Source organism: Jaculus jaculus, chromosome 3 (genome assembly GCF_020740685.1).
Source record: "Jaculus jaculus isolate mJacJac1 chromosome 3, mJacJac1.mat.Y.cur, whole genome shotgun sequence".
Lineage (NCBI taxonomy): Eukaryota > Metazoa > Chordata > Mammalia > Rodentia > Dipodidae > Jaculus > Jaculus jaculus.
In genome coordinates, this window is record NC_059104.1 from 34,558,757 (window position 1) to 34,585,163 (window position 26,407).

General features: G+C 43.0%; 1 protein-coding gene across 7 annotated transcripts in view; it reads right to left on the reverse strand.

Moving 5' to 3' along the window:
- The window catches only part of Lmo7 (LIM domain 7), a 263,869-nt gene that overhangs the window by 53,425 nt on the left and 184,037 nt on the right, over positions 1-26,407 (reverse strand). For 4 of the 7 annotated variants that reach the window (XM_045145095.1, XM_045145096.1, XM_045145102.1 and 1 more), the window contains 7 exons: positions 19,850-19,880; positions 18,281-18,394; positions 13,020-13,215; positions 7,917-8,169; positions 6,659-6,937; positions 4,098-4,817; positions 3,131-3,160 (listed from right to left, as the gene is read on the reverse strand). In XM_045145095.1, coding sequence (XP_045001030.1) covers positions 3,131-3,160; positions 4,098-4,817; positions 6,659-6,937; positions 7,917-8,169; positions 13,020-13,215; positions 18,281-18,394; positions 19,850-19,880 — 1,623 coding nt within the window. The remainder of the gene's footprint in view (positions 1-3,130; positions 3,161-4,097; positions 4,818-6,658; positions 6,938-7,916; positions 8,170-13,019; positions 13,216-18,280; positions 18,395-19,849; positions 19,881-26,407) is intronic. The other 3 variants (XM_045145099.1, XM_045145101.1, XM_045145100.1) reach the window with 2 other exon arrangements.

Here is a 26,407-nt window from a genome sequence, read left to right on the forward strand (position 1 = left end):
GTAAGAAAAAAGTCCCCAGAGAGTAACCCACATGAATTTTGATTTTTTTTCCTTCCTTTCTTTTTTTGTCTTATATCTGAATAAATACACAAAATCTTTGGGCCAAAATATTTAAGAAAAATAAAACTGTCCTAGTTGTCTGACTACAACTTCCCATACAATAAGCATTTATTTCCCGTGAGACACTGATAGCAGATTCAGTGGCATGATCACATTACAAGATGTTTCCATGTATTCACACAACAAATTTTTACCGGTCATTAACAAGCTGACGTGAACAGGCCAAGTGGCTGAATTTCCAAATTTCATAGAAGTAACACAAAGACACATACAGGAGAACTGACAGCCATACAAAGCATCTCAATAATATTAAACTAACATGTGTTACATGCCAAATGAAAGCTTAGTAAGGAGGGGAGCACCTGCTTAGCATGCAAAAGGCCCTGGGCTCCGTCCCTAGCAACAACATGAAAACAATTAAGCAAGCAAGCTAGAACTTAATAGTCAAACAACTTAAAAAATTATTACACATTTCCCTTTCAATGGACCCTAACCAAGAGAAAACATTCATACAATAAGCAAGTATTTCTCTTTTTTTTTTTTTTTTAAATATCTGTTCCCCACTCTTGCAGGCTTCAAGAGTGTGAGGAATGATCTTTTTTTTAAAAGATTTTTTTTAAATTTTTTATTTATTTATTTGAGAGCGACAGACACAGAGAGAAAGACAGATAGAGGAAGAGAGAGAGAATGGGCGCACCAGGGCTTCCAGCCACTGCAAACTAACTCCAGATGCGTGCGCCCCCTTGTGCATCTAGCTAACGTGGGACCTGGGGAACTGAGCCTCGAACCGGGGTCCTTAGGCTTCACAGGCAAGCGCTTAACCGCTAAGCCATCTCTCCAGCCCAAGTATTTTTCAATTACAAGATGTCAGGCAACAATGCTTTTCAGAATATAAACTCACAAAGAGCTCATCCAGCATAAACATGAAACAAATCATATACATTGGTCTGGAGAGATGGTCCCATGGCTAAGACACTTGCCTGCAAAGCCTAACGACCCAGGTTTGATTCCCCGGCACCCACATAAACCTAGTTATACAAAGTAGCACATGTGTCTGCAGTTTCTTTGCAGTAGCAACAGGCCCTAGCACACCCATATTCATTCTCTTTCTCTCTCTCTTTAAAAAAAAAAAAATCCTATATGGAATCCAATTTGAATTTTATCTGTTTTCTTTGCAGGAATTCATCATAAGGAAAGCACTGGTAACTGAGAAAGCACAAGGAAAAAAAAAAAAAAAGTCCTACATGGCAAGTTTGATCTCAACCGCTCTTAACATAGTTGAGTTTTCTAAAGACACATTAGGTTCCATTATTTGACAAGGCATGCATTATTCACCAGTCTCAACTTACAGATTATCTTGCTTTATTTGTATAGTTACCTTGGCACTGTACTGAATGGTTTGGGGGGAGGGAGGCTCAAAAGCCTTGAAAACAAATACTGCACTCTCCAAACAACCGCCTTGGAATTGTCTACCACAAGCATTTGCTGCTGATTATGATAGTTGGAAAAGTCTTCAGGACTCTGAGACTTGGTATTTAGTTTCCTCTTTCTTTGGTGAGGGCGCATATTAGAGACTGAACCTAAGACCTCGTGCATAGAGCAGGTACGAACTCCAGCACTGAGCCTCCATTCCAGCTAAGGCTAACTCAAGTCACCTAATACTCTCCTCCCGCATTCACTAAACTGGAACGTACAGTCAGCTTAGAGAAGTGGGTAGGTGTGTTTACCTGCCCATCAAGTCTTTAGACTATGGCTCCAGACATCCCTGGAAGAAAAGTAACCGTTCACAAGACTTGTTTGTGTTCTCAAGTCAAATGTGATTTACAAATGAAAATTCTTACTGAAAATTATTTAAAATGCTTGAAGGTGCAAAAAGATAAAAACAACTTTTCCATGAGGAATTGTGATATTAGCGGTTATTTAAATGTCAGGTTGAGGACTTCTCTGTTCACCCTCACTGATGAAAACACTCTTAAGTACAATTGGCTCTGGGTAGAGGATAGCATGCCTTCAAGTGGCTCCCTGGGAACATGCTGGAAGCCTGACTTTTAAAATAAGGTCCTAAGAAAGTTTTCTCAGTAAGTTTCCCATCACTAAATTACATTTTCAGCACCTAGAATAGTTATTCTGCCCTAAGTGGTAATTTTGGTAGCTTCCAAGAATTTCTGAAGTATAAAAAGCAGAGTTTCTTAGAGATGAAATAAAACATGGTAGGAGGAGATACTCAGCCATTGAGGCAGACTTAAACATTGGACCACCTGAAAGTCTCTTCCTCAAAATGGCTAGCAATAAGATTCACAACATTATAGAAAGCCTGGTGGTGTGGAATTAAAAATGAATTACTGGCATTCAGATTTCAGTTATTCTAGAAAAGGAAAACTATTTATAGAATGCCAATTTTATATTAAAAAGCAGAAACAGTTACATAGTTCTTGCAAGAACATTTTCATCAATTGTCAAAATTTTTACAAGTTTGGAAGTCCAATGTTGTTCTATATTCACAGCCACATTAAAATATCTACCCTAACCAGGAATCGTGAACATCATCCTAATACTACCCATGGAAGGCAGAAAACACTCACTTTGCCCACTAACCAGGCTCCTAGTGAGGTAAGAATATGAACTGTGCCAAGTGCATGAATTCTAAACAAGAGTGAAGACTAATATCTTTATTCCATCAGACTTTCTAAACTATAAATTTGAGGGCTTTAACAACCAAGAAACCAGGAGTCTGTTTAGCAATCAAATACCAAGATAACCATACATAGTCTTAGGCAAATGCTCATTACTTTCCATTATTAAACTTTAAAAAGGAAAGGGGGACAGAGCTAAATTTCAAACATATAATCAAACAAAAACTATGGCTTTAGATAGCATTTCATGCAGCAGGTGTTCAGAGAGAAAAATATTGCCATGGTGTTGCAAAGTTAATAAAACCTTCCCATTTTAAGTCTCATGCACTGCACACAGCACCCCCGTTTAGTGACATGCCAGGATAGAAATGCAGTAAGTTACATGAAACAGACAAACGTATGAAGATATTTTTTTTACTGTGAACCATAAAACTTACCCATTCTCACCATACATCTTTTGAAAGAGTCTAAGAAACCAGAAAATCAAAAATTAACGAGTCACTCTCTCCAGTTGTGCTAGTTTCTTAACATTCAATGTCTTCAAGTAGAATCTAACCGGACGGGCAAATCTGAACGGGTTGCCTCTCCTCCACTTGATTAAGTTGCAAGTTTCCCTCAATCTCATATCTCAAGGAACTCAAATCGAGCAAAGCCAATTTTTTGTCAATTACTCTGAGCCAATAAACCCATTTAGGAGGCCTCCCGCTGGGAGGAATTAACTTAGAGGATCATTCAATTGCATCAGGTTTGCCCATCACCAAGTTTAACCAACTGAACATTCATCAAAAAGGCAAGTTATGTAACACTTGTGTCACCAAAATGGCCACAACTGCACACAGATAGAATTCAAGACAGTCAATAATACTCATGCATTTTAATGAACTTTGCACTAAACTTTATGAATGAAAATGTCACAAATTGACAGTCTAAGAAACATGTCAAAAACAGTAATCAGGCTAAGTGAAATTTGCGATGTCGTATTTTAAGGGAAATGTTCACCTGAAAAATAATCAAGCACTGCAAAATGTGAGACACAATAAGACCCAAATTTCACCAGACTGCTATAGAAATGCCTGGACATGAGAACAGAAGTCCACACACACACAACTGCAAAATATTTGTATGAAACCATATTGCAGAACAATGCTATACACTTAAACCACCAGAGACAAGAATTGTACATATACCTAACCAATAAACATATGAAATTGCGCTTTTTTTTTTTTGCCGTGAAATGACTAAAAGTTTCAAAATGCCAAAGAGATCTGGACAGGATACTTCAAACCAGCACACACAACATGCAGAGGTCAGCAATCTGATGTGGCTTTTTTTTTTTTTTTTTTTTTTTTTTTTGGCACAAGAGCATCTATGACAAACCAAATCCTTGCAGAAACACACGCTAACCTCTCCACCATCAGCCGTTTCCTGTGCCTACGTCGGCTGGCCGCCCGGATAGCCTCCCACTTCTGCAGGTCGGCCTCACTGCAGGGGCCACGCATGAAACTGACGGGGGTCACAGCAGCGCCCAGCTGCCAAGACTGGATCTTGCGCGTCAACATGTCATCTTTCTTCTGCCGGTAGGAAGGGACTAACACCCCACAACTGCTGCTTCTGTCCTTTGGGGGGCAGGTCCTTTCCAGGACACAGAGAAATTTTGCCTGAATTTCCGGAGGCAGAGTCCAGGGTTCGGGGAAAGGGACCGGATGGTATCTATCTGGGGCCCCCGACAGGGGCACTTCCTTCTTCTGAGCGGGAATTCGGCGAACAATCATATCATCTTTCTCTAGATCTGGAAGTACCAGCCCACCTTCGCGGCACTGCAAAATTATGTCTCGCTCTACTGGGTCATCTGGCTCAGATAACCTTCTGAAGTCTTCGAAGGCTCGAAGGACGCATGGGTTTGCACGGAAAGCCCCGGTTTTTCTGACAAAGAAATCGTCGTTTTCTAAGTCGGGATCGAGGGCTGGCACCTCAAGGTCATCGCCTCCGCAGCCCGATGCATGAGGGAGATTCTTTCTGCGTGTTATAAGCCTTGGGCCAGAAGTGGGATCGATTCTGACATGTGTTTCGGAAGACAAGATGTCATCAGAGTATGTTTGAAGGGCCTGAAGCAATAAGAACTGACTGAAGCACAGAAAAGAAAAAGGGAGGGAGAATTTTATTAAGTCTGAGGAGAAAAGTAATTAGGCAGCAGACCAATTAGCCGCTTATCAGAGGTGAATTATTTTAGGAGCCATGGGATGGACTCTTGCAAGCCAGATAAATGTTGAATGCCATTATCCATGGCTTCCTAGGAATCAGCTCAAGAAGCAAGAATAGGGTTTCCTTCTAGCAAATGTGGGCATTATCAAGGTCAAGGGACAGAGTTACAGCCCAGATTGGAACACTCCTTAGCACACACATGAGCACCACCCTCTGTATGCAATTCCTTATCCCATTAACTCCACTGGCCTCATCTCCTCAGGAGAGAAGGAAACATGATCTTAGAGAGTTTCAAGAGCTGCCATCATTCACTTGGTGCAATAGTACACATAAATGATGAGCAGAAAACGGGGGGAAAAAAACAGGTTTAAAGTCTTATAAAAGACCCTGGGGGATATTTTTTCTTTGCATTCTGCAGACTTGCTCTTCCCAGCGTCTGTCTAAAAGAATTTCATTCCTCCGCATCTCCATGCACAGCACAGCTGTAAATTTAGGTTATGTTTCTAAAAAAGCACTTTCGGAATGTCACATGTAACTAGATGCCATCTCGCATATTACTGTACTAGCGGAACATTTACTCAGCTGCAGCCAACACCCTCACGCTGAAAGCAGCCATGTTAACATGTTACACTTCTGTCCTAAGTCTTTAGGACCCCATGACTCAGCATAATCAGAGCCCGGGTTAATGCAGCATCAGCAAAAGCGAGCAGAGGCTGACTGAGGCCGGATCCCAAGCAAGGAGCTCGTGCAGGCTGGGGCACCTGGATCCATCCAAAGCACCACTTCTCCTGGCTGCGTGGGTGTCCCGTGACCTGACGGCCCATCTGGTCGCCAGTTCCAGCAAAAGTGAAGATCTCTGGCAGCTGCTGTCTAACCTAGGCTCGGCCTCTAGTATTCTACTAAAAACGCTGGGGTGTTTGTCCGAGCCTGAGTCCTCATTCTCGGAGTCAGAATCCCTTCGGCTATGAAGTGACATGGAGAAAAGGAGGAAGAGGAGGAGATGAAGAACGAAGATGAAGAGAAGAATAACACTATGGAAATCAGTGCCAATCTCTGACTATATATAAAAAGAAGGCTTCCATAGACCCAGAGATTAAGTCTTAATTTTGTTTGTTGTTGTGCGTTTTTGTTCCTTGCAGGCATATACGTGGTACGTGTGTATGCATATTTGTGTGCGTGCATGCGTGTGTGCGTGCACGCATGTGCACGGTGCATGTGTCACCCAGAGGTTAACATCAGTGTCTTCCTCAGTCATTTTCCTCCAGTTCCTGAAACAGGGTCTCTCACTGAAGCCAGAGCTCACTAAACTGGGTAGGCAAGCTAGACAGTAAGTCCCAGAGATCTACCCTCTGCCTCCTCAAAGGTTACAGGTGTGGACCACCATGCATGCCCAGCATTTACATGGGTTCTGAGGATTTGAACTCAGGTCCTTATGTTTACATGGCAAGCACTTTACAGATTGAGCCATCTCCTCAGCACTTCCCCCCTTCTTTTTTTTGAGACAGGATCTCACTATGTAACCCAAGCTTCTTTCAAACTCTCAATCTTCCTGCCTCAACCTCCAAAGTGCTGGGACTCTAGATATGTCCTGCCACGGGCAGCCCTCAGGTTTAAATTTAAACATTTTTTCTCCCCAATTACAACATCTACAGACATTGGAGGATAAATCAGCTCTTCTCTATCCATCATATAAAATGCACACAGGACGCACCAGGTCAGGGGAGAGCGAGCACTGGGGAACAGAAACATGCACAGGGACAAACCTGAACCCCTGAAACTCCTTATACCACGGCTTATAGTTTCCCCTTTTTATTCTTTTCCAGCTCGCTTCCTCGGGAGTCCAACACTTGGGGAGGAACTGATCAGAACTGCCTGGGCTTGGCATGATGGGACTTAGCTTGCGCACATAGAAGTCGTCCTTGACAAGGTTGGGGACGCTTGTGAGTTTTTCTTCTTCCTCTTCCAGATAACAAGAGGAGATGGAAGTTTCTCGAGTGGCTGACCAGTTCTCCATCTTGGTGCCCCAAGTCTTTCTCTGGTTACTGTTCAAAACATCCAACCAGAGGTTAAAGACATGGCGTGAGCAATTTGTGGCACACAATACCCAAGGGCATGCACTCCGCCTCACAAAGTTTACAACGCTGTGAATGAAGCAAGTTAACTCGCTTCTCTCATCACCACAGCTCCTAAAACAAAGTTATGGCATTTCAGCAGCACCTTGTTTCATTCTGTTAGAGAAGAGCTAGATAAACCATGGCCAAAAAACACTGAGCTGGAAGCCGAGTTAAGAGAGAGACAAATACCACACAGATCGGGTGTTACTTTTTTGACTTCACCCAGCAGTAGGATAGACACCCAGATGCATGACAAATAGGCTTCTGACCTCGTCAGTGCATGTAGCCCAGTGGTTAATGCACCAGGAGCAAAGATGTGGGCACAAGGGTGGAGCGAGGCAGTGCGTGAGGCGACACCCCCGGGCCTCTTTGTCGCTCGGAATCTACGGTTGGCTAAGTCATCCAGAATCACGTCAGGCAACCTTCGCTCATCATCAGTGTCCGAACCGCTTTCAGAAGCATAGGCTTCCTTACGGAAGGTTGCATCGGAAAAATCTCGCTGTGCTCTGCTAATGTGATGGGAAATTAAAGTATTCCTTGCATGTCCACAAAAAAAAAATAAATAAATAAGTAGGTCAACAAAATAAATAATTAAATAAATAAGAGCAATGGGAGAAGACGCAGCATGGCTCACAACGGACCTATCGGCGAGCCAATAAACTGGAAAATACTAACAGACTGAAGGCGTGCGTGTCAAAGGAGACTGGGCGATATGCTGACATTCTAAAACAGAACCAGCTACTTCAACAGATGTATGCCTAAAAACAGAGGCAGGGAAAGAATTTCCCACTAATGAGATGCATTAGCTACTGAGAACATTCTAAGAGACTTGCTTGTCTTTTTTTTTTAAACATTTAAATATCCCAAAAATGCAGAAAGCATTCAGAACTCCATCGCATCCCTGTACCTTGAAAAGGTTCCATCTGCTTCTGTGTACACAGGGCTTGCCCAGCTCCTTCGGTTACCCTCGTTTTTGTCTGGCTGCTTCTTCCTCAGGGGGGCTGGCACATAGGATGGCTGCCTACTTTTGTTAGGCAAGAAGCGGTTGAACGGTAAGGCAGACTTGGGCTCGATGGCTGAAATCCTCCGATAGGACATGTCGTCTTTGTTACAGTCCTGCATTCTGAACGCCGATTCCCAATCGGTGTCACTTCCCGAACCTACCAAGAAGGCACAAGAACTCGATTTACCATCCAGATGATTCCTCCAGAAGCCCCCAAAACGGAGGGCCTGCTCTGTCTCTCCCTTGGCAACCCAGGGCTGCGAGTGCGAACTGTGGGGATATTTTTAGAAATCTGTCATGAAGTTGTGATAAGATCACTAGGGGAAGGTGCTTTGCATACGGGGCGGGGGGGGGGGGGGGGGGGCGGGCACCACATTCTTTCGCTGTGGCACATTCTGAGTAGGAAAGGCCCCAAGTCCCTGCTGAACCTTTTTTCCTTTCCCATCTTCTCTGCCTTGGGGACAGCTCATGAAATCTACTGGTACAATCCACGGGGATAGTATTTAGTGGCAGAGTCACAGATGCTAAAATGGGACAGTAGAAGAATTCTACAGAAGCCTATGTAATGTAAAATAGGGTAGCCATCAAATTTACAGCTAGGAGAGATAAGGGAAGACACAGACAGAGAAGGAAGACTACACACGATTGCAAATGGGACTAAAAAGATCCTTATAAGGTCACTCTCATGAGCAAGAATGCCACATTAGAGAAGACAGACTGGATGACATTCCCAAGTCCCAAAGGAGTCATACCTTTTGCCTTCATGAGGAGACAGAACTTAAGAATGATGTAGGGCTGGAGAGATGGCTTAGCGGTTAAGCGCTTGCCTGTGAAGCCCAAGGACCCCAGTTCAAGGCTCGGGTCCCCAGGTCCCACGTTAGCCAGATGCACAAGGGGGCACACGCGTCTGGAGTTCGTTTGCAGAGGCTGGAAGCCCTGGCGCGCCCATTCTCTCTCTCCCACTATCTGTCTTTCTCTCTGTGTCTGTCGCTCTCAAATAAATAAATAAATAATTTAAAAAAAAAAAGAATGACGTACAAAGAATGCTATGTATTGGTTCAAAATATCTTTTGTTTTGTTTTGTTTTGTTTTGGTTTTTGTTGTTCGAGGCAGGGTCTCACTCTAGCTCAGGCTGACCTGGAATTCACTATGTCATCTCAGGGTGGCCTCGAACTCTCAGCGATCCTCCTACCTCCCCCAAGTGCTGGGATTAAAGGCGTGTGCCACCATGCCTGGCCAAAAGATCATTTAAAAACAAACTGAAAAAGCTGATAGACCCTAGCTAGGGTTAGCTACATAAGACCGATGAAAAACAATAACACATCCTCTTAAAAGAAAAGCCTAGCCAGGCGTGGTGGAGCACGCCTTTAATCCCAGCACTCGGGAGGCAGAGGTAGGAGGATCGCCGTGAGTTCAAGGCCACCCTGAGACTACAGAGTTAATTCCAGGTCAGCCTGGACCAGAGTGAGACCCTACCTCAAAAACAAAAAAAAAAAAAGAAAAAGAAAAAGAAAGAAAGAAAAGGAAAAAGAAAAGCCTTGTCTTTGAAAAGCACGGTGAGAAAAGAAGGAAAAGAGAATAACAGTGAGGGTCCAGATGGAGCAATTGCTTCTGGCCCTTCTTTCTCCCTGTCACATGTCACATGCATTTGTGAAAAACAGATAAAACATTTTGCAAGCATTGTTCCTGTGGAGCTCTCCCAGGGCCCTACATGACAGCTGCAGGCCTCCAGTATATACACTATCTTCAGGGTTCACCTAACCCAAAGTCAGGGTTAACGTGACCTGACAGCAATTCGTGTCCTCCCTCCTGCCAGGAATGAAAGTCCAGTACAGTAAACAGCAGAGAGCGGTCCTTAGGAACAGGCTGACACCCAGCTGTAAGATGGAGACAGACAGGGTGAAAGGCAAGACAGGGCGGAGAGTGGCACACAAGGGAGCCAGGCTTAGTAGGACGATGCGTCAACGATCCAGTTCTTCTCACCATCTCCGAACACACAGGACAGTTCTTAGGTCAGGAAAAAAAAAAAAAGCATGCCCATGATTCTTACCACAGCACACGGGCAGAATTTTAAAAATCACAGTCTATTCAACTCTTGATGTTTTAAAGTTAAAATCTTCCATTAGCTAATAGTCTTTGTTTGCATAAATGTCACTCCTGATATGTTTTCCATATGAAACTCTGAAAACTTACAGTCATCTTATCTTAAAAATGGCATCCTAACCATGGTGACCATCCACTACAATCTTGTGGGTAGTAGAATTTTAATGTAGTAATCAGAGAAGAGCAACACTCTCTTAGAACCCCTTTTCCCTCCTCTCCCCTTGTTATAATTACTGAGACCTCCCCACTCTTTAGTTTTTATTTATGACAGGGAGAGAGAATGGGCACACCAGGACCTCCAACCACTGTAAACAAACTCCAGACGCATGTGCCACCCTGGGCATCTGGCTTACGTGAGTACTGGGAAATTGAACCTGGGTTCTTAGGCTTCGTAGGCAAGTGCCTTAATGGTTGAGCTATCTCTCCAGCCTCCCTCCCCACTCTTTAAAGGAAGCTTATTTGAAACTCCTTTCCACAGACAAGAAAGAAAAGTGCTCTTGGCTTGGGTAACATATTCCAGACATGAGACCCAAGTAGGACCTGGATTACACACCTCAGCCTGATCACATTTGAACAGTGAATCTGCACAAGCCCACAAACCTACACTCTTTCCCATTCTTATTCTTTGATGGCCACATGTGAATTCAAGCACTGCATGCCATATTCAGTGAGGACAAAGTAACAATGGGGAGAGAATTTCAGTCTCAGTCTCCAGGTGTATGCCTTTAATCATCCCTCAGATGGATGATCAACTTGGATGTATTTCCTTACAGGCATAATCAGTATCATCCGGGTTCTGAAAATGTCACACCTAGATAGCAAACAGTCCCAAAATATGCAGCACAAAGACAAAGATGACTGCTTGGCCACTCAAGTGTTTGGAATGTGGTTGTAACTACTACCAGAGTGAAGGAACTGACTTTTTCACACCATGTTCATTAACCTGGGGAAAACAAATTCACTCTGCATCATTTCCTGATGCTGAGGCTCTTCGTAGCAAAAGCCTTAGGAGAATCATTTGGGAACTTGACATCCATCATGAGCAAAGTGAATCCCTAACAATCTAGCACAAATTCACAATCGGGAAATTTCATTTCTTCCTGGTGATGGTCATGGTGGAAGCACAGACATGCTGTAAGGGGCAGGGGAGGGGTTTTGTTTTTGTTTCTGTTTAGCAGGGCTAGGGCTTGAATCTACTGACTGACCGATATCCTCAGCATTTCAAGAAATGTATGGGGGCTGGAGAGATGGCTTGGCAGTTAAGCGCTTGCCTGTGAAGCCTAAGGACCCTGGTTCGAGGCTCGGTTCCCCAGGTCCCACGTTAGCCAGATGCACAAGGGGGCGCACACGTCTGGAGTTCGTTTGCAGAGGCTGGAAGCCCTGGCGCACCCATTCTCTCTCTCTCCCTATGTCTGTCTTTCTCTCTGTGTCTGTCGCTCTCAAATAAATAAATAAATAAAAATTTTTTTAAAAAAAAGAAATGTATGGCTCCTCCCTCAAAGGACAGCTTCCTCCTCTTCCCATAAAACCCTCTCTCTGGCCTTTTCTCTCTCTCTTGACTTTCCTATTCCTGGTACATGCACCACCACCTTTTCCCTCTTTCTCTGCCCCCTTCTTTTCTTCCTTCCTCTCTTCTTCCTTCCCTCCCTCTCCATCTTCCCCCTCTCCCCACTCTCCCTTTCCCACACCTGTCTTTCTCACCCTTTACAATAAAGTCTTAAACTCAAGAAACTGTCTTGGTGCCTCTTTCCTGACCCCAAAATCCATCAGATGACTCCCTGACCCGTCAGCAGGACAAACTGCTTCTGAATCTTCCTCCTTTCATTTTCTTCCTTTCACCTTTGCTTAAGAGATAAGACCCAAAAGGGTCTCCCCTCAATCCTCCTTATGAACAACAACATCACAAGAAGCATTTTTCTCAGTGCCTCTATCCTGACTCTAAAATCTAACAGCTTCTTATCTGATCAATTCAAGCTATCTATTTATTCACAAACTGTTAACACCACACAGCAACCACAGGTATGACACATGCATTCAAATGACAGGATTTAACCACAGCTTTGTGATCTTGAATGAAGGTTCGTTGTCACAACAGGACTTGCACTAATAAGTCTTTTCACACTTGCTATCTTACATTAGCACAGACCCTGCAGGACCAAAAAATGCTTCCTACCTCCATGATATCCATTCAGAGATTATTAACATATTTTCCTCTCTTTTGGTAAATTACTTCTTAAAATATTTTATTTATTTATCTGAGAGAGAGAGGAAGCACGAGGCAGACAGAGATTAAGTATGGTATACCAAGGTCTCCTGCCTTGGAAAAAACTCCAGATGCATGTGTCAATTCGTGCACTGGCTTACCTGGGTACTGGGGAATGGAACCTGGGCCATCAGGCTTTGCAAGCAAACACCTTTAACTACTGAGCCACCTCTCCAGCCCCTAAAATACTTTTCAAAAATATTTTTGGTAAAAATAAGAGAAGAAAATTACTCAAGAGCTAGGATAACAGGCTTCTTCCAGTGTGTGTGTGTGTGTGTGTGTGTGTGTGTGTGTGTGTGTGTAAGAGCTAACAGGCCTTACAAACAATAGTTAAGCCTATATCTGAAAAGAAAGATTCTCACTGATAAAACAGGTCACAATGAACCACCTTAAGTCCTGTCCAAAACAAAACAAAACAACAAGAAGAAGAAAAATAAAAACAGAAGGAAAAACTTAGAAGTTATTATTACTATGAGGGAGGGAAAAGCAGAGAAACTCAATGTGAGGTAAATTTCTATAAAAATCTTCTTTTTGGTATAAATTTTCTTAAACAGTTTTCATTCCATTTTTCTGTTTTCTCTGGCACTGATTTTACCATAACAAACAAATAAAAATAAATTAACAACCAAAAATGAGCTAACCTTCTCGTCCTCTGAGTGTGATGTCTGAGGAGCAGCTGGTCAGTGACCTGGACCCCACAGAATCCAAGCTCTCACAAGAATCTTCCCTCCGATGCCTGCCTGGAGGAACAGGAAGTTCACCTCGGTCGGGACACCAGGTATCACCGTAACCGCTGTCTCGGCCACTTCTTTTCAGGCAGCTGGAATCTTCAAGGGCCTAAGGAAAACATTTCATGAAAATCAGTGCATTAGCATGCACTTCTAAATATATGAGGGTTGTGATTCCTTTGAAAGATGCGGCAGTAAGATCTCCCCGTGGAACAAAGACAGGGAACTAGTAAAAATCATCAATGAATTGGACATTTTTTTTCTACACAAACAATATAAGAAGCTATTAAAAGTTCACTGTCGGGCTGGAGAGATGGTTCAGCAGTTAAGGTGTTTGCTTGTGAAGCCTAAGGACTCACATTCAACTCTGCAGGTCCCTCATAAGCCAGATGCACAGTGACCCAAGGGTGCAAGGTCACACATGAGCACAAGTGAGTGCACGCATCTGGAGTTTGATTGCAGTGGAGGGAGGGCCTGGCACACCATTTCATTTTCTGTCCATCCCTCCCCCGTCTCCCCACCTCATAAAAACAAAAAGGCCAGTCTGTTGGGCTTGCCTCAAAAAAAAAAAAAAAATCACTACAACAATATAGAAGCACTTAAAATTATTTAATAAAATAGTGTGAGATATTTAAAACTAAGGAAGAGAACACCCTAATAAAGCCAAAGTTAATAACACTGACATGCTAAAAAGTCAACGATCCTTTACATTTGGCTGGTAATGAAGATGAGAGGAGTCAAAAAGAAAATATAGCAATGTAGACATCCAAATGGAGAAAAGTCATTAAGATTTTTTCAGCGTATCTCCAGGAAACATTTGGGGTTGTTTACTGTGAATATAAAACTATAGTTAAGTTCTGTAACCTACCTACTCAAAAAAAAAAAAAAAATTACCAACAAAACCTTAACGTTTATTTTAAAGGTAAGAACAGCAAGTGTAGACATCATGAAAATCATTGATATTCACTGGTTATGAAACCTAGATGTGAGGTGTTGCTAGCTAGACTGTCATTCTTTTTTCTTTTGCATGTGTGTGTATGTGTGTATGTTTTGCATATGCACGCATCCATATGATATCCCATGTGCTCACCTGCAGCTATGGCAGGTCACCTGCAGTGACCAGAGCAGAGTGTCAGGTGTCTGGCTTCGTCACTCTTCCTCCAGTTTCATTTGAGCAAAAGGCATATCTTACAGATCCCAGAGCTTGCTGTTTTCCTGTGCTAGTGATTCTCACATACCTACCCCCTTATAGGACTGGGCTTTCAGATGCCGGTCCTGGACAGCCAATGCAAGGGGTCCCTCAGGCCCTCATGCTTGCACGGAAGTGCCCCTAACCACTGAGCCATCTCCCCAGCCCTTGGTTGTCTTTCTTACTCGAGTCAATATAAGCTCACTTGTGCTGACAGGGAAGGCTTATCTTCCTTGCATTGCATCTAAAGGAAACATTTGTTTGGCTCATGTAAGAGGCACACGCAAATAGAACAAATGCTACCATGTGAAGGTTTACAATTCCTACAGAGCTGATTCAAGATAAATATTTTAATTAGCACCCCTCTGAAATGTAATTGCAAAACTGAACTGGATTTTTTCAGACTTTTTACAATTAACATTTAAGGAAGAATCAATAAGATTACTACATTACCAATATACAGTTTAGCAAACACAGGAACTTCTAATAGCAAAACCTAAGGTGAACTATGATTAAGACATGATTCAAATAAGAAAGCTATAAAAATAGGAGACTATTGGGAAAGACATATTAAATAATGAATACTAAAGAGATTTTCTAAGTGTATATTTCAGCTACACAGAAAGATATTTTGACTCTAACAATATGCATTCAGAGTACACTGGAGTAAGATATGGCACCTGAAATTTTTCTTCAAATGCTTAAGTAAAAACATAAATAGATAATAGATGGGTAAAGCCAAATTGGAAGTGGGTCAAATAATGATTACCTAGGTATTTGCTGTGTTATGTTCAGAGCTTTTCTTTATGAATACTTCCAACATAGGAAAAGGATGAAAGGTGTCCAAGGTGAGTGATTAGTAGCTGTTTCAGCACACTTTTTTTTTCTTTTTCTGTTTTGTTTTTTGAGGTCAGGTCTTGCTCTAGTCCAGGCTGACCTGGAATTCACCATGTAGTCTCAGGCTGGCCTTAAACTCACAGCGATCCTCCTATCTCGCCCCCACCCCAGTGCTGGGATTAAAGATGTGCGCCACCACCCCCAGCCAGGCACACATTTGATTGAAACATTCACTGAAACATGATTCAATTGCTTGACAAGTGTTTGAAGTGCCAAGAAGGACTAACAAATTTAAGTGAGACTCCACATGCTCTGGATGCCAGGCATCATGGCACTTTCAGACTTGACATCCTGGCATGAAAAATGCCAGTACCAACATTTCATCCACTACTTCTAAGCAGAAATGAAAGCCAGGCGTGCCTACCGCCAACGAAACACATCTCCAGACAGAAGATTAAACGTTTTTAAGATAAACTTTTAGCTCCAACAGGGTTCTGGGGTATGCATTTATTAAAACCTTTGGCTAAAGGCAGGATAGTTCCTGCCATCATTAACACTGGCATGTCTGACAGTGGACCACCTCGCCTCAGTTAATAAATAGCCCAAGGCTGGCCCTGAAACTGGTGTATGGAAGATCTCACCCGGGTGAGCCCCATAAAATGACAAATGTGGACTCAGAGGCTAGCCGTGGGTGTTATCTTCAGAATGCCATCTACCTTTTATGAGACAAGGTCTCTCACTGCCCTGGAGTTCACCAGTGAGACCAGACTGGTTGGCAAGCAAGCCACAGGGGTCCTTCTGTCTTTATTCCCCAGCCCTGGGATTAGAGGTGCTTGCCAATACGCTTGGTGGTCCAAGTTTTGTTTTATTTATTTATTTTTTTATGATACGTTCGATCGGCATTAAGCACTGTCCAATGAACTAGGAAAGTAAGCCCAACACAGTGGTTTTGATTTTAACAGAAGTGACGTGAAACAAATGACACATTCACATGCTTCTCAAGGCCACTCCCCTTGGTAGTAATGGAATAACTGAACCACAACTATAGCTTGCTATCAGCAGTGCTTTCTATCTGCCCTGGATTTGGCACTGGTGGTAGGAAATGGCCTGTAAATGAGTATTCCTGGCACCAAGACTATTCACCCTGAATCACACTGCCATAAGATGTCCCAAAGGCTATAAGTGATATGAGACCATAAGCCAAAGCCCACATAGCTTTTTAATTGCTTGTCTTAACTCAAGCAACTATGAAGCCAGGCCCTCCTTGTGCCCAAGGCTCTCTATAGTTTCCCATCAGAGCCTCACCCACTTCCAAGAGACTGATCACTACATAGACAGGTCATTTGCCATGAGTAAGGTTTTTGTTCCTCCCCCCCATACCCATCACAAAATATGTACATAGTATATTCATTATTATCTGAATTAATTGATTCAAAAACATAAATCAATGTTTACCAATTCTTTAAATTTTAAAAGAAAAAGGATAAAGAGGCGGGGGGGGGGGCAAAAGAGAAGGAGGAGGAGAAAAGAAGGAAGAGAAGGGAAGGGGGGGAAGAGCTGACATTTTCAGCTCGGCAGTTCCATTTCTGTGTATTATATATGGCTAGGCTCAGGCAAAGTCATTTCTAAAGATATGGATAGATGTAGAAGAAGGCAATTATTTGCACTGTGGCCTAAAATGTCTGTTTCAGTCATAACTTATATTTATTGCATCTTTACAGTGTGCCAGAAATGAATGCTAAATATCTTTCTTGTGTAATCATTTTTAAAAAATCCCACAAAAAAAGCGCTATACATTAGGTGACATTTTATCATATTTTACAATTTAAAAAAATTGTTTATTTAAAAAAAAGTATGCGCATGCGAGTATGGGCATCCTGCGGTCTCTTGCCACTGCAAATGAACTCCAGACGCATGCACCTCTTTGGGCATCTGACTTTACGTGGATACTGGTGAATCAAATCAGGACTACAGGCTTTGCAAACAACTGTCTTTAACCACTAAGCAATCTCCCTAGCCCAGTATTTTACCATTTTGAGTAGTTTATTTTCTTCTGACCCTTTTAAATCCCTCAGGATAAACAGCCCCACAGAGAACCTAGCTTTTTCAACTACAGCCCTATAAGTGAAGATTTTCAAAGAAAATCAGGCACTTTTAGTATCAGCTCTCAGCTCTTCTCACACAGTCCTCAAGCTTCAGAGGGCTGTCATGGTGACCCTAGGGTTGGAAGCAACAGAAATACATATAAAACCAAGGATTCTAACTTAAAACGCTTAAAACAGCCAGGCATGGTGACTCACACTTTTAATTCCAGCACTTGGGAGGTAGAGGCAGGAGTATCAGGAATTCAAGATCACCCTTGGTTACACAAGAGTTAAGGGGCCAGCTGAGACTACATGAAACCCTGTCTCAAAATGAAGCCAAACCTTATGAAAGGCCGGAGAGATTGCTCAGCAGTTAAGGTACTTGCCTGTAATGCCTAATGACCTGGGTTCAATTCCCTAGTACCCACATAAAGTCAGATGCACAAAGGTGGTTCTTGTATCTGGAGTTTGTTTGCAGTGGTTAGAGACCCTGGCACACCCATTCATATTCTCTCTCATTCATTCTTTCTGTGTTTGCGTAAATAAGTAAAATATTAAAAATAAACCTTATCAAGTCTCACCCTTCACTACTCTTTAGGAAACAATGGAAGTATGCTGATACTGGAATGTGGGCCCTAGAGATAATTACCCATGACAAGAACACATTAATATAAAGAAATTGAGTAACTCTTATAAACTTTAATAGCCCTGAGAATGCCTCGTTAGCGCAGGTTGGATTTAAAATGCATATAGAAACAGTTAAGTTATATAGTGTGTAAAAGGCAAGTGTGTGTGTCATCAAATTACCAAAAATTAAGACATAAAATTCTATACCTTGGAAAGTGCTCTGGAATAGATACTCCTTGGCAGCAGCACATAAAGCTGTAAACAAGTTACCACCCTGCCCACTCCACCCAGCTAGAGTGGAGCAAAGACAAAGAGGCCATCTTTGTTATAGAGAGGAGGAGAAGGAAGAGAGGAGAAGGAAGAGAGGAGGAGAAGGACAAGCGGAGGAGAATGGATTGCACTGCAGCGGCCATCTCCTGCAGAGGTGCTTTCCTTACCTTAGTCAGCGCTTGTCCTAAAAGATTCTCAAATGCTTTCAGGTTCAAATAGGGACCATTATAGTAAGGGTTGTTTTGTGCTTTTCTTCCAAGCCAGTAAAGAGTTATTAAAACCTAATAAGGAAGAACAAGACAGGCTATTTGGTAACCTACCGCAAACTCAAGTGCAGGGAAGTACTTAGAACATGACTGTATGGTGGACGGGTGGACTCTGATATTTACAGTAAAGAGAAGGGTCGTTTAAAAAGCACAATACTTCTCAATAGACTTTTCTAGTTGGCAGAAGAAAAATGCCCAGGAGCTCAAAAGGTAGTCAGGTATTCCACTACCAGAGAATGAAAAACACAGTGTGAGAGGAAAACCCAAGTACAACTCTAGTGAACTAATATTGTTTCCAGTAACACAGCGAGCAGCTAAAATCAGTAATTCGTAGCTTTCTGAATATATATATATATATATATATATATATATATATATATATATATATATTTTAAAGCAGCTCTCGGGCTGGAGAGATGGCTTAGCAGTTAAGCGCTTGCCTACGAAGCCTAAGGACCCTGGTTCGAGGCTCGGTTCCCCAGGTCCCATGTTAGCCAGATGCACAAGGGGGCCCACGCGTCTGGAGTTCGTTTGCAGTGGGTGGAAGCCCTGGCGCGTCCATTCTCTCTCCCTCTATCTGTCTTTCTCTCTGTGTCTGTCGCTCTCAAATAAATAAATAAATAATTAAAAAAAAAAAAAGTAGCTCTCTCAGAGGCTGAGGAGATGGCTTAGGCAATAAAGTGTAAGGCCACACAAGCACAAGAGCCTGATATCAAATACCCGGCAGCCACAAAAAAGCTCAGTGACTTGGGTCTCTAATCCCAGAACTGGTGAGGTAGAAACTGGAAAGTCTCTGGGGTCTGCTGCCCACCTATTTTAGCCAAATCCGTGAGCTTCAAGTTCAATGAGACACCCTGTCTCAAAGAATAAAGTGGTGTAGTTGAAGAAAATGCCCATCTGGCCTCTGCTCACATGTGTGTGTGTGTGTGTGTGTGTGTGTGTGTGTGTGTGTGTGTGTGCGCGCGCGCGCGCACGCGCACACACACGCAAGGTAGTACACATGTACACACATGTATAGACATATGAGCATGTGTATACACACAAACACGCAGAAAAGATGTCACTTTCAGCTGTATTTCTTTTATGGAGAATATTAAGGACATGATGTGCATCTACACCGAATAATTCCTGAGAGTCCTTAAACATCCCATGTTTCCCCTTTTAAATTCTAACATGATAGCTTCCTACTTATTCCCCTAAAAATCCTAAAGTTAGTTTGTCATTACCACATCAGTAGCTTAACAACCAGCTTCCTAAACCCAACCTACCCTTTAATACGAAAGGCAGAGAACATATGTTCTAACCATGCATTAGAACACATATATTTAAGTGTATTTTGAGTCTGCAACTGGTAAAATTTAATGAGAAAAGAAAGTACCAAGTATATTCTTAGATCCAGTACTACCTCACAAAAGATGAAAGTAGAAGCTATTTATAATGAAATGCTCCATTACAGTGAATAGATCTTACATTTTTCACTCTTCTAACGGTCTCTTCTTGCCTGAAAAGACAAAAAAAAATACATGTATTAAGTCATACCCATGAACATTAAATCATTACCTATAATTAAAAGCTCATTCTAAAGTTCCAAGAATATCACGATCACCTGTAAGTTCAGAAATCTTAGCACACACACACACATATGAAGATTTTTTTCTGTAGTCACTGATTTAAGTATTATGGACAGTTTTCCATTGTTAAAATATTTTATATTTAAAATTTTATATATAAAATATTTTAAGAAGCTTCTCTCCATTACAAAGTGAGATTTGGATGGCTTAGCAGTTAAGGTGTTTGCCTACAATGCCAAAGGACCCAAGTTTGATTCCCCTGGACCCACGTAAGCCAGATGCACAAGGGGGCGCCCCGCGTCTGGAATTTGTTTGCAGTGACTGGAGGCCCTGGCATGCCCATTCTCTCCCTCTCCCTTTCCCTTTCTCTCTCCCTCCTTTCTTCCCTCCCTCCCTCTTTCTCTGTCAAATAAATAAATAAATGTAAATAAAAGATTTTTTAAAAATTCTTTAAAATATTACTCAGAGGTTCTTCTCTTTTTCATTTTTATTGTGAGAAATGTTTAAACCCTTCCAGGAGTTTAAAAACAAACCAACATAATCATGACAGAAAACTGGGAAGCACACAAAGTCGAAGGAAGGAGACAAAAAGCCTTGCACTGGGTTTTTAATCCCAGTTCCTCAGAGCAAACTGCTCAGTGAGCATGACCCTGCAGAAGCAGAAAATGATCTTTTTTTGTTGGTTTGTTCTTGGTTTTCCGAGGTAGGGTCTCACTCTAGCCCAGGCTGACCTGGAATTCACTCTGCAGTCTCAGGGTGGCCTTGAACTCACAGCAATCAAGTGCTGGGATTAAACGTGTGCACCACCACGCCCGGCTAGGAAACAATCATTTTACACAGGGCATGAACTCCTCCTGAAGAGTCTGGCCTCAGTTATGAGCACGGTGGGGGGGGGGGGGCTGACCTATCTTGTAGCCTTTTGGTAATCTGCATTTTAAACAAACTGCACCAAGTTTCTGTTATTTTGTTGTTGTTGTTATTTTGTCCTGTAAAAAACACTGCCTAAACCGGGCGTGGTGGCGCACACCTTTAATCCCAGAATTTGCGAGGCAGAGGTAGGAGGATCAGCGTGAGTTCCAGGCCACCCTGATGACATAGTGAATTCCAGATCAGCCTGAGCTACAGTGAGACCCTACCTTGAAAGACCAAAACCAAAAACAAACAAAAATCTCGGCCTAATGACACTACTGCACCTGTGTCTATGCACATGTGCCTATATAGGTATACAACTCCATATAAAATGCTAGAATTATAAAGATGTTAAAATGGAGGATATATTTAGAATATAAACTTCACAAACATCAAAAAAGAAAGAAGTTGAATCATTCTAATACACATGTTTTACACTATTATCCACACCCAGGGTCAGTGCAAATTCAGACTAGAACGAGCTGGACCATCTCTCAGGAAGCGTCCCAGCATGACTGTAACAGGCAGAGAGAGGGGAACGTATGCACGTGCATGATACTGGTGTGTATGCAGAATACACTGAGTATGCAGATGCATCAGACAAGTCACAGAGAAAGAAAAGGGACTGAGTGGAAATGCAGAGACAAGTGTTTAGCTCAAGCTTCAAATGATCTACAAGACCACCAAGTCTTCCTTTCCACAGAAACAGCCAAAACCGAACTTAATACTACCCATCTCCCCAAAATCCCCAAAGCAGGTCAGCAGCCGAACCCACAAGCATTCACATGACGGGTGGAAATGTAAATCGGTACAGCAATGTACACTCTTAACGCACTTGGTAACAAGTAAGGTAAATATGGAGCCAGCAATTCCCTGGCTAGGCCCATCCCCAACAGAAGTGCTTTCATTTCTTCCCCAAAAGTCATATACCAGAATGCTTTCATAGCAGTATGATGCAGTAGAAATATGCACACAGTGAAATATTACATGTCGATGAGAACGAACAACCTGCAACTGCTTCCAACCACAAGGACTGATTTGATGAGGAAAGGGGAGAAAAAGAAGCCACGTAACAGAGTATAGATTACCTGACTGCATTCAAATAAACATTAAAGCAGGCAAAACAAACATATGCTGTTACAATCAGGAGAGTGATTAATTACTGGGGAGAGAGCATAGCACAAGTCTCTGGCAGAGAGCTGAGTGTCTTGGATAGTGAGAATTTGAACTTTTGACGTGGCTAAGCCAAGGCCGTACCATTTCTAAATAAATCTCTGATCTGTACATTGTTCAGTTCATGAGTAAATGCTTGAGTTGTACATTTATACACACATACTTTTTCATATGTGTATTATGCATCAAAAACATCAACAAGGGCTAGAGAGATGGCTTAGAGGTTAGACATTCACCTACAAAGCCAAAGGACCCAGGTTCAATTCCCCAGGATCCACATAAGCCAGATGTACAACATGGCACATGCATGTGGAGTTTGATTTCAGTGGCTGGATGCCCTGGCATGCCCGTTCTCTCTCCCTCTCAAATAAATAAAAATATAAATAATAAATATCATAGCACAAGTGCTCAAGCCATAACTTATCTCTTGAGTAAAAAGAAAATCATATTATAAAAATGGACAGCATTTTATTTTGGAAGTCATAGGTGGGGAGTATGACAAGATGCTATTATCAACACCTAATGCTTCATTAGAACAATGAATAATACATACTCAAATGGTAAGTTATCCAAAGCACAACAGTATGAGGCATGCTCAGTAGAAAGGATGTACTGGCGCCAAAGTGATCCCACTTTGATTAGAAGCACGCAGGGCAGCAAGGACAATGGAGCAGCTCTCCTGAACCCCTACCTCCTCCCCAAGGCCCACAATAAAGGTTATACCAGTAAAGATCAACTGAAGACAATGTCCCCTATTTCAGATGTGCTAGAAAGACACTCGCTAAGGGTCAGAGTGTAGTGCTGGTCACGAACTCATCCACAGTCCAGGCTTTCCATCAAGTGAGGGCAGATCCCTCCAATTCCCACTCTGCCTTGGAGCGGCCGTCATGCTGGGCCCCGAGATTCACAATGCGGGGAGGCCACCCCTCCCTAGAGCCGCCCTTCCCTTTTACTCTCCCTATTTCCAATCACCTTCTTGGGCTGGAAAGATGGTTTGGCAGTTAAATGTCCCTGACTTACAAACATCTTCTATATGCATTTGTTTTGTTGTTGTCAATGTTACTGTTTTCTTTCTTTTTGCATTTGTTCTTTTATCTTGCTGCCATCAGAATCTAAGAAGTTTATGTGGCTTTGTTTTCTGCTATGACACAGGTGTCTAAAGATTGTGAAGCACACAAAAAAAAAATTTTTGTTTAGCAATGTCTAACAAAATGCATGGCAGTCAGATGTTCTCCTACACTGGATGAATATGTATTTGATTTGTAGAGAAGTAAGCTAGCAAGAGAAAGTCTAAGAGGAAAAATGCCTACAGCTTCATAGGATGTTAACAATTAAACTGCATTAGCTCAAATTAACTAATATGTATCCAATTTGAATCAAATTTCCCTGCTACTCATAGTTAAGGTATTGCTTTTTTGTTCTTTTATTTTTCCCCCTGACAGAGAGTCACATGTATCTCAGCCTGGCTTCTCAGCACCCACGGAGTGCTGAATATACAGAATTTACCACTGCACAATTCCATGGGGTACTGGGGATCGAACCCAAGGCCTTGAGCATGGGAGGCAGGCACTCTCCCCATGAAACATCCCTCGCCCTGACTGCTTCTTTTTACACATGTGTATATGTGTGTATGCATGCACACTTGCATGCATGCAAGCATGTATGTACGTACGTACGTACGTGTGTGTGTGTGTGTGTGTGTGTGTGTGTGTAGAGGTCAGAGGGTGACACAGTGTGTTCCTTGAGCTATCACGACATTTTACTTACTGAGGCAAGGCCTCTTACTTGAAATCAGTGTTTGCCAACTCAGCTAGTCTACTTCACCAGCTGCCCAGAGGGTCTTCTGTCTCTGCCTCCCCAGAGCTAGGATTACAGCTGCGTCACCACACCCACCTGTCACTCACATGGAGAGGGTGGCACTGACCTCTCCAGTCTTTATGTGACAAATGCCTGGCCCACTGAGCCATCTCCCCAACTCCCAGTTATCTTTAAAGCTGTCATAAAGCATAACTAAAATTTTATATCAGTAAACCCCCCCCCAAAAAAAGACACACAAAAACCAAGTCCAAATCTTACACTCTCATCTCAAAGGAAAAGGCAAAAGTATCTATGTATACATCAAAACCCAGATGTCCTGTAAAAAGGAACAAAATAGGTCAGTGATGTTCAAAATACTCAAGAATGGCTATAATGAATATACTGCTATCCGTGGACCGTGGACTTTTACGCACTACACTTGACATGCACAAAACAGCAAGTGCGGCGTAACTAGTTCACTCTGTTAATTGACTAGTTTTAGTAATTCCTTTGCTACCTGATAAAGGGCCAGACAGCATGTGCCTGTCACAGATCACTGAACTACGTGTCGTCCGTCACCGCGGCCGGCTGTCATCCCTTGACTCTGACAGCTACGCGGTGTACTTAGAAGCAGGAAGCTCCAGGTCTGACTCTTCCTTCAATCGACGATTTAAAATACTGACACGAAATCCACCAAGAAGCAATTTCTAACCAAAGGCTGATGGAAAGAAAAGTCTGCCTAGATATTTGTGCTCTTCCCAAGAGCTGCTATGCCTGGTCCTTCCATGAGGAGGCAACTCAGCTCAGAGGGCTCTGGGTCCACCCTCTGTGTGTGCATTGTGCTCTGCTCAGAGAAAGGGCTCTGAGGTAAAAATCTACTCTTCTGTGCATTATAGCTACTTTGTCCACTGTTTAAAAAAAAAAAAAAAAAACTGGGCTGGAGAGATGGCTTAGTGGTTAAGCCCTTACCTATAAATCCTAAGGACCCCAGTTCAAGGCTCGATTCCCCAGGACCCACGTTAGCCAGATACACAAGGGGATGCACGCATCTGGAGTTCGTTTGCAGTGGGTGGAGGCCCTGGCGTGCCCATTCTCTCTCTCTCTCTCTCTCTCTCTCTCTGCCTCTTTCTCTCTCTGTCACTCTCAAATAAATAAAAAAAAAAAAAAACAAACAACAACAAAAAAAAATAAAATTAAAAAAACTGGTAGCCAGGTGTGGTGGCACATGCCTTTAATCCAAGAACTGGCAGAGGTAGGAGGAGCGCCTTGCGTTCAAGACCACCCTGAGAATACAGAATAAATTCTAGGTCAGCCTGGAATAGACAGAGACCCTACCTTGGAAAAAAAAAAAAATTGGTCCTAGGAAACAGGAACAGCTTGATGTAGCATGAGTGAGAGATTCGAACAGTGCTTATCCCAGACAGAAAAAGTAAATGAGACACTTTGAAGACTTTCCCAATATTAGAGGCAAGGGTGGTGACCAGAAAAGCCAAGCAACTTCTCCCTTGCAAAGAAAGTTTTGTCCCCTAGAAGAGACATTGCTGCAAAACATAATTTGCAACAACTCTTTCACGTTAGGTTTTCCTTACCCTCTTGAAATGGGTGGCTTTAAACACAGATTCGAAATGACTTCCAGAGTAAGGTCCCACGAAGGGCAAGGCACACTGGTCCTGTCGTCAGCCAAACATCCAGACTGACAGCAAGCCAACTCTCTCCACCCACCCGTTGGTCTACCAGAGCTAGCCTTGGCCAAACACTCTTTCCAGTGTTCCAGAAAGTCCGCATCTGAGGTGGGGGAAAAAAATGTCTACACGGCCAAAAAGCCTTCCTCCCTCGTATCTGATAGAACAGTCGGAGGGTAAAGTGCTAATGGGAAGAGGTTATAACGCACCCGCGTGTGCCAGCCAGCTGCGTTCCAGAGTTGCAGCGCAAGTATTTACAACAGTCTTCTTTCCAAGAGCTAGCTCCAGGCCCCCACGCAGCCCCCACCGCAGCCTCTCCCGCTCTCCCCCGAGACCCCGTGGAAACCAGAGTCATCGCAACGCATGGATGCAATGCGGAATCAATCACAGGCCCGGCAAGGGCAGCGTGGAAGTAAACTCATGGATGCTACCTACACTTGCAGTCAGCTCGGCGCGTGGCGGGCCGGCAGAGAAGCAGGAAGTGACCCCCCAAAGCATCAGGCTTGAGAGCCTCTGACAGAATCCCACCACTGTCTGTCCCTTTCCCGTGCCGTGGAGCCCTCCTCCCTCAACATATCACACACGTGTGCTTCCTCATTTGCAATAGGAAAGGCCAATCTTCCCATGCTCAAGTCCTCAGCAAATCCCAGGAGGGAAATGCTCCAGGCCACAAGACTACTTTTCCTTCCCAGTTAGCTCCCCAAGCCCATACTGGTTAGGATCACATACAGTTTTGACTGAGGCATCAAGAAACATGAAAGCCTCACTCTGGAACTCCTGAGGGAGAGGAGGAAAATGTTTGCCTCCGGTACCCCAGGAAAGATGTGAACAGGAAAGGGGATAGGTCCGAGCTGCTAGGGGATGCCTCCCGGGCTCACCAAAGAAGTTCTATAAGG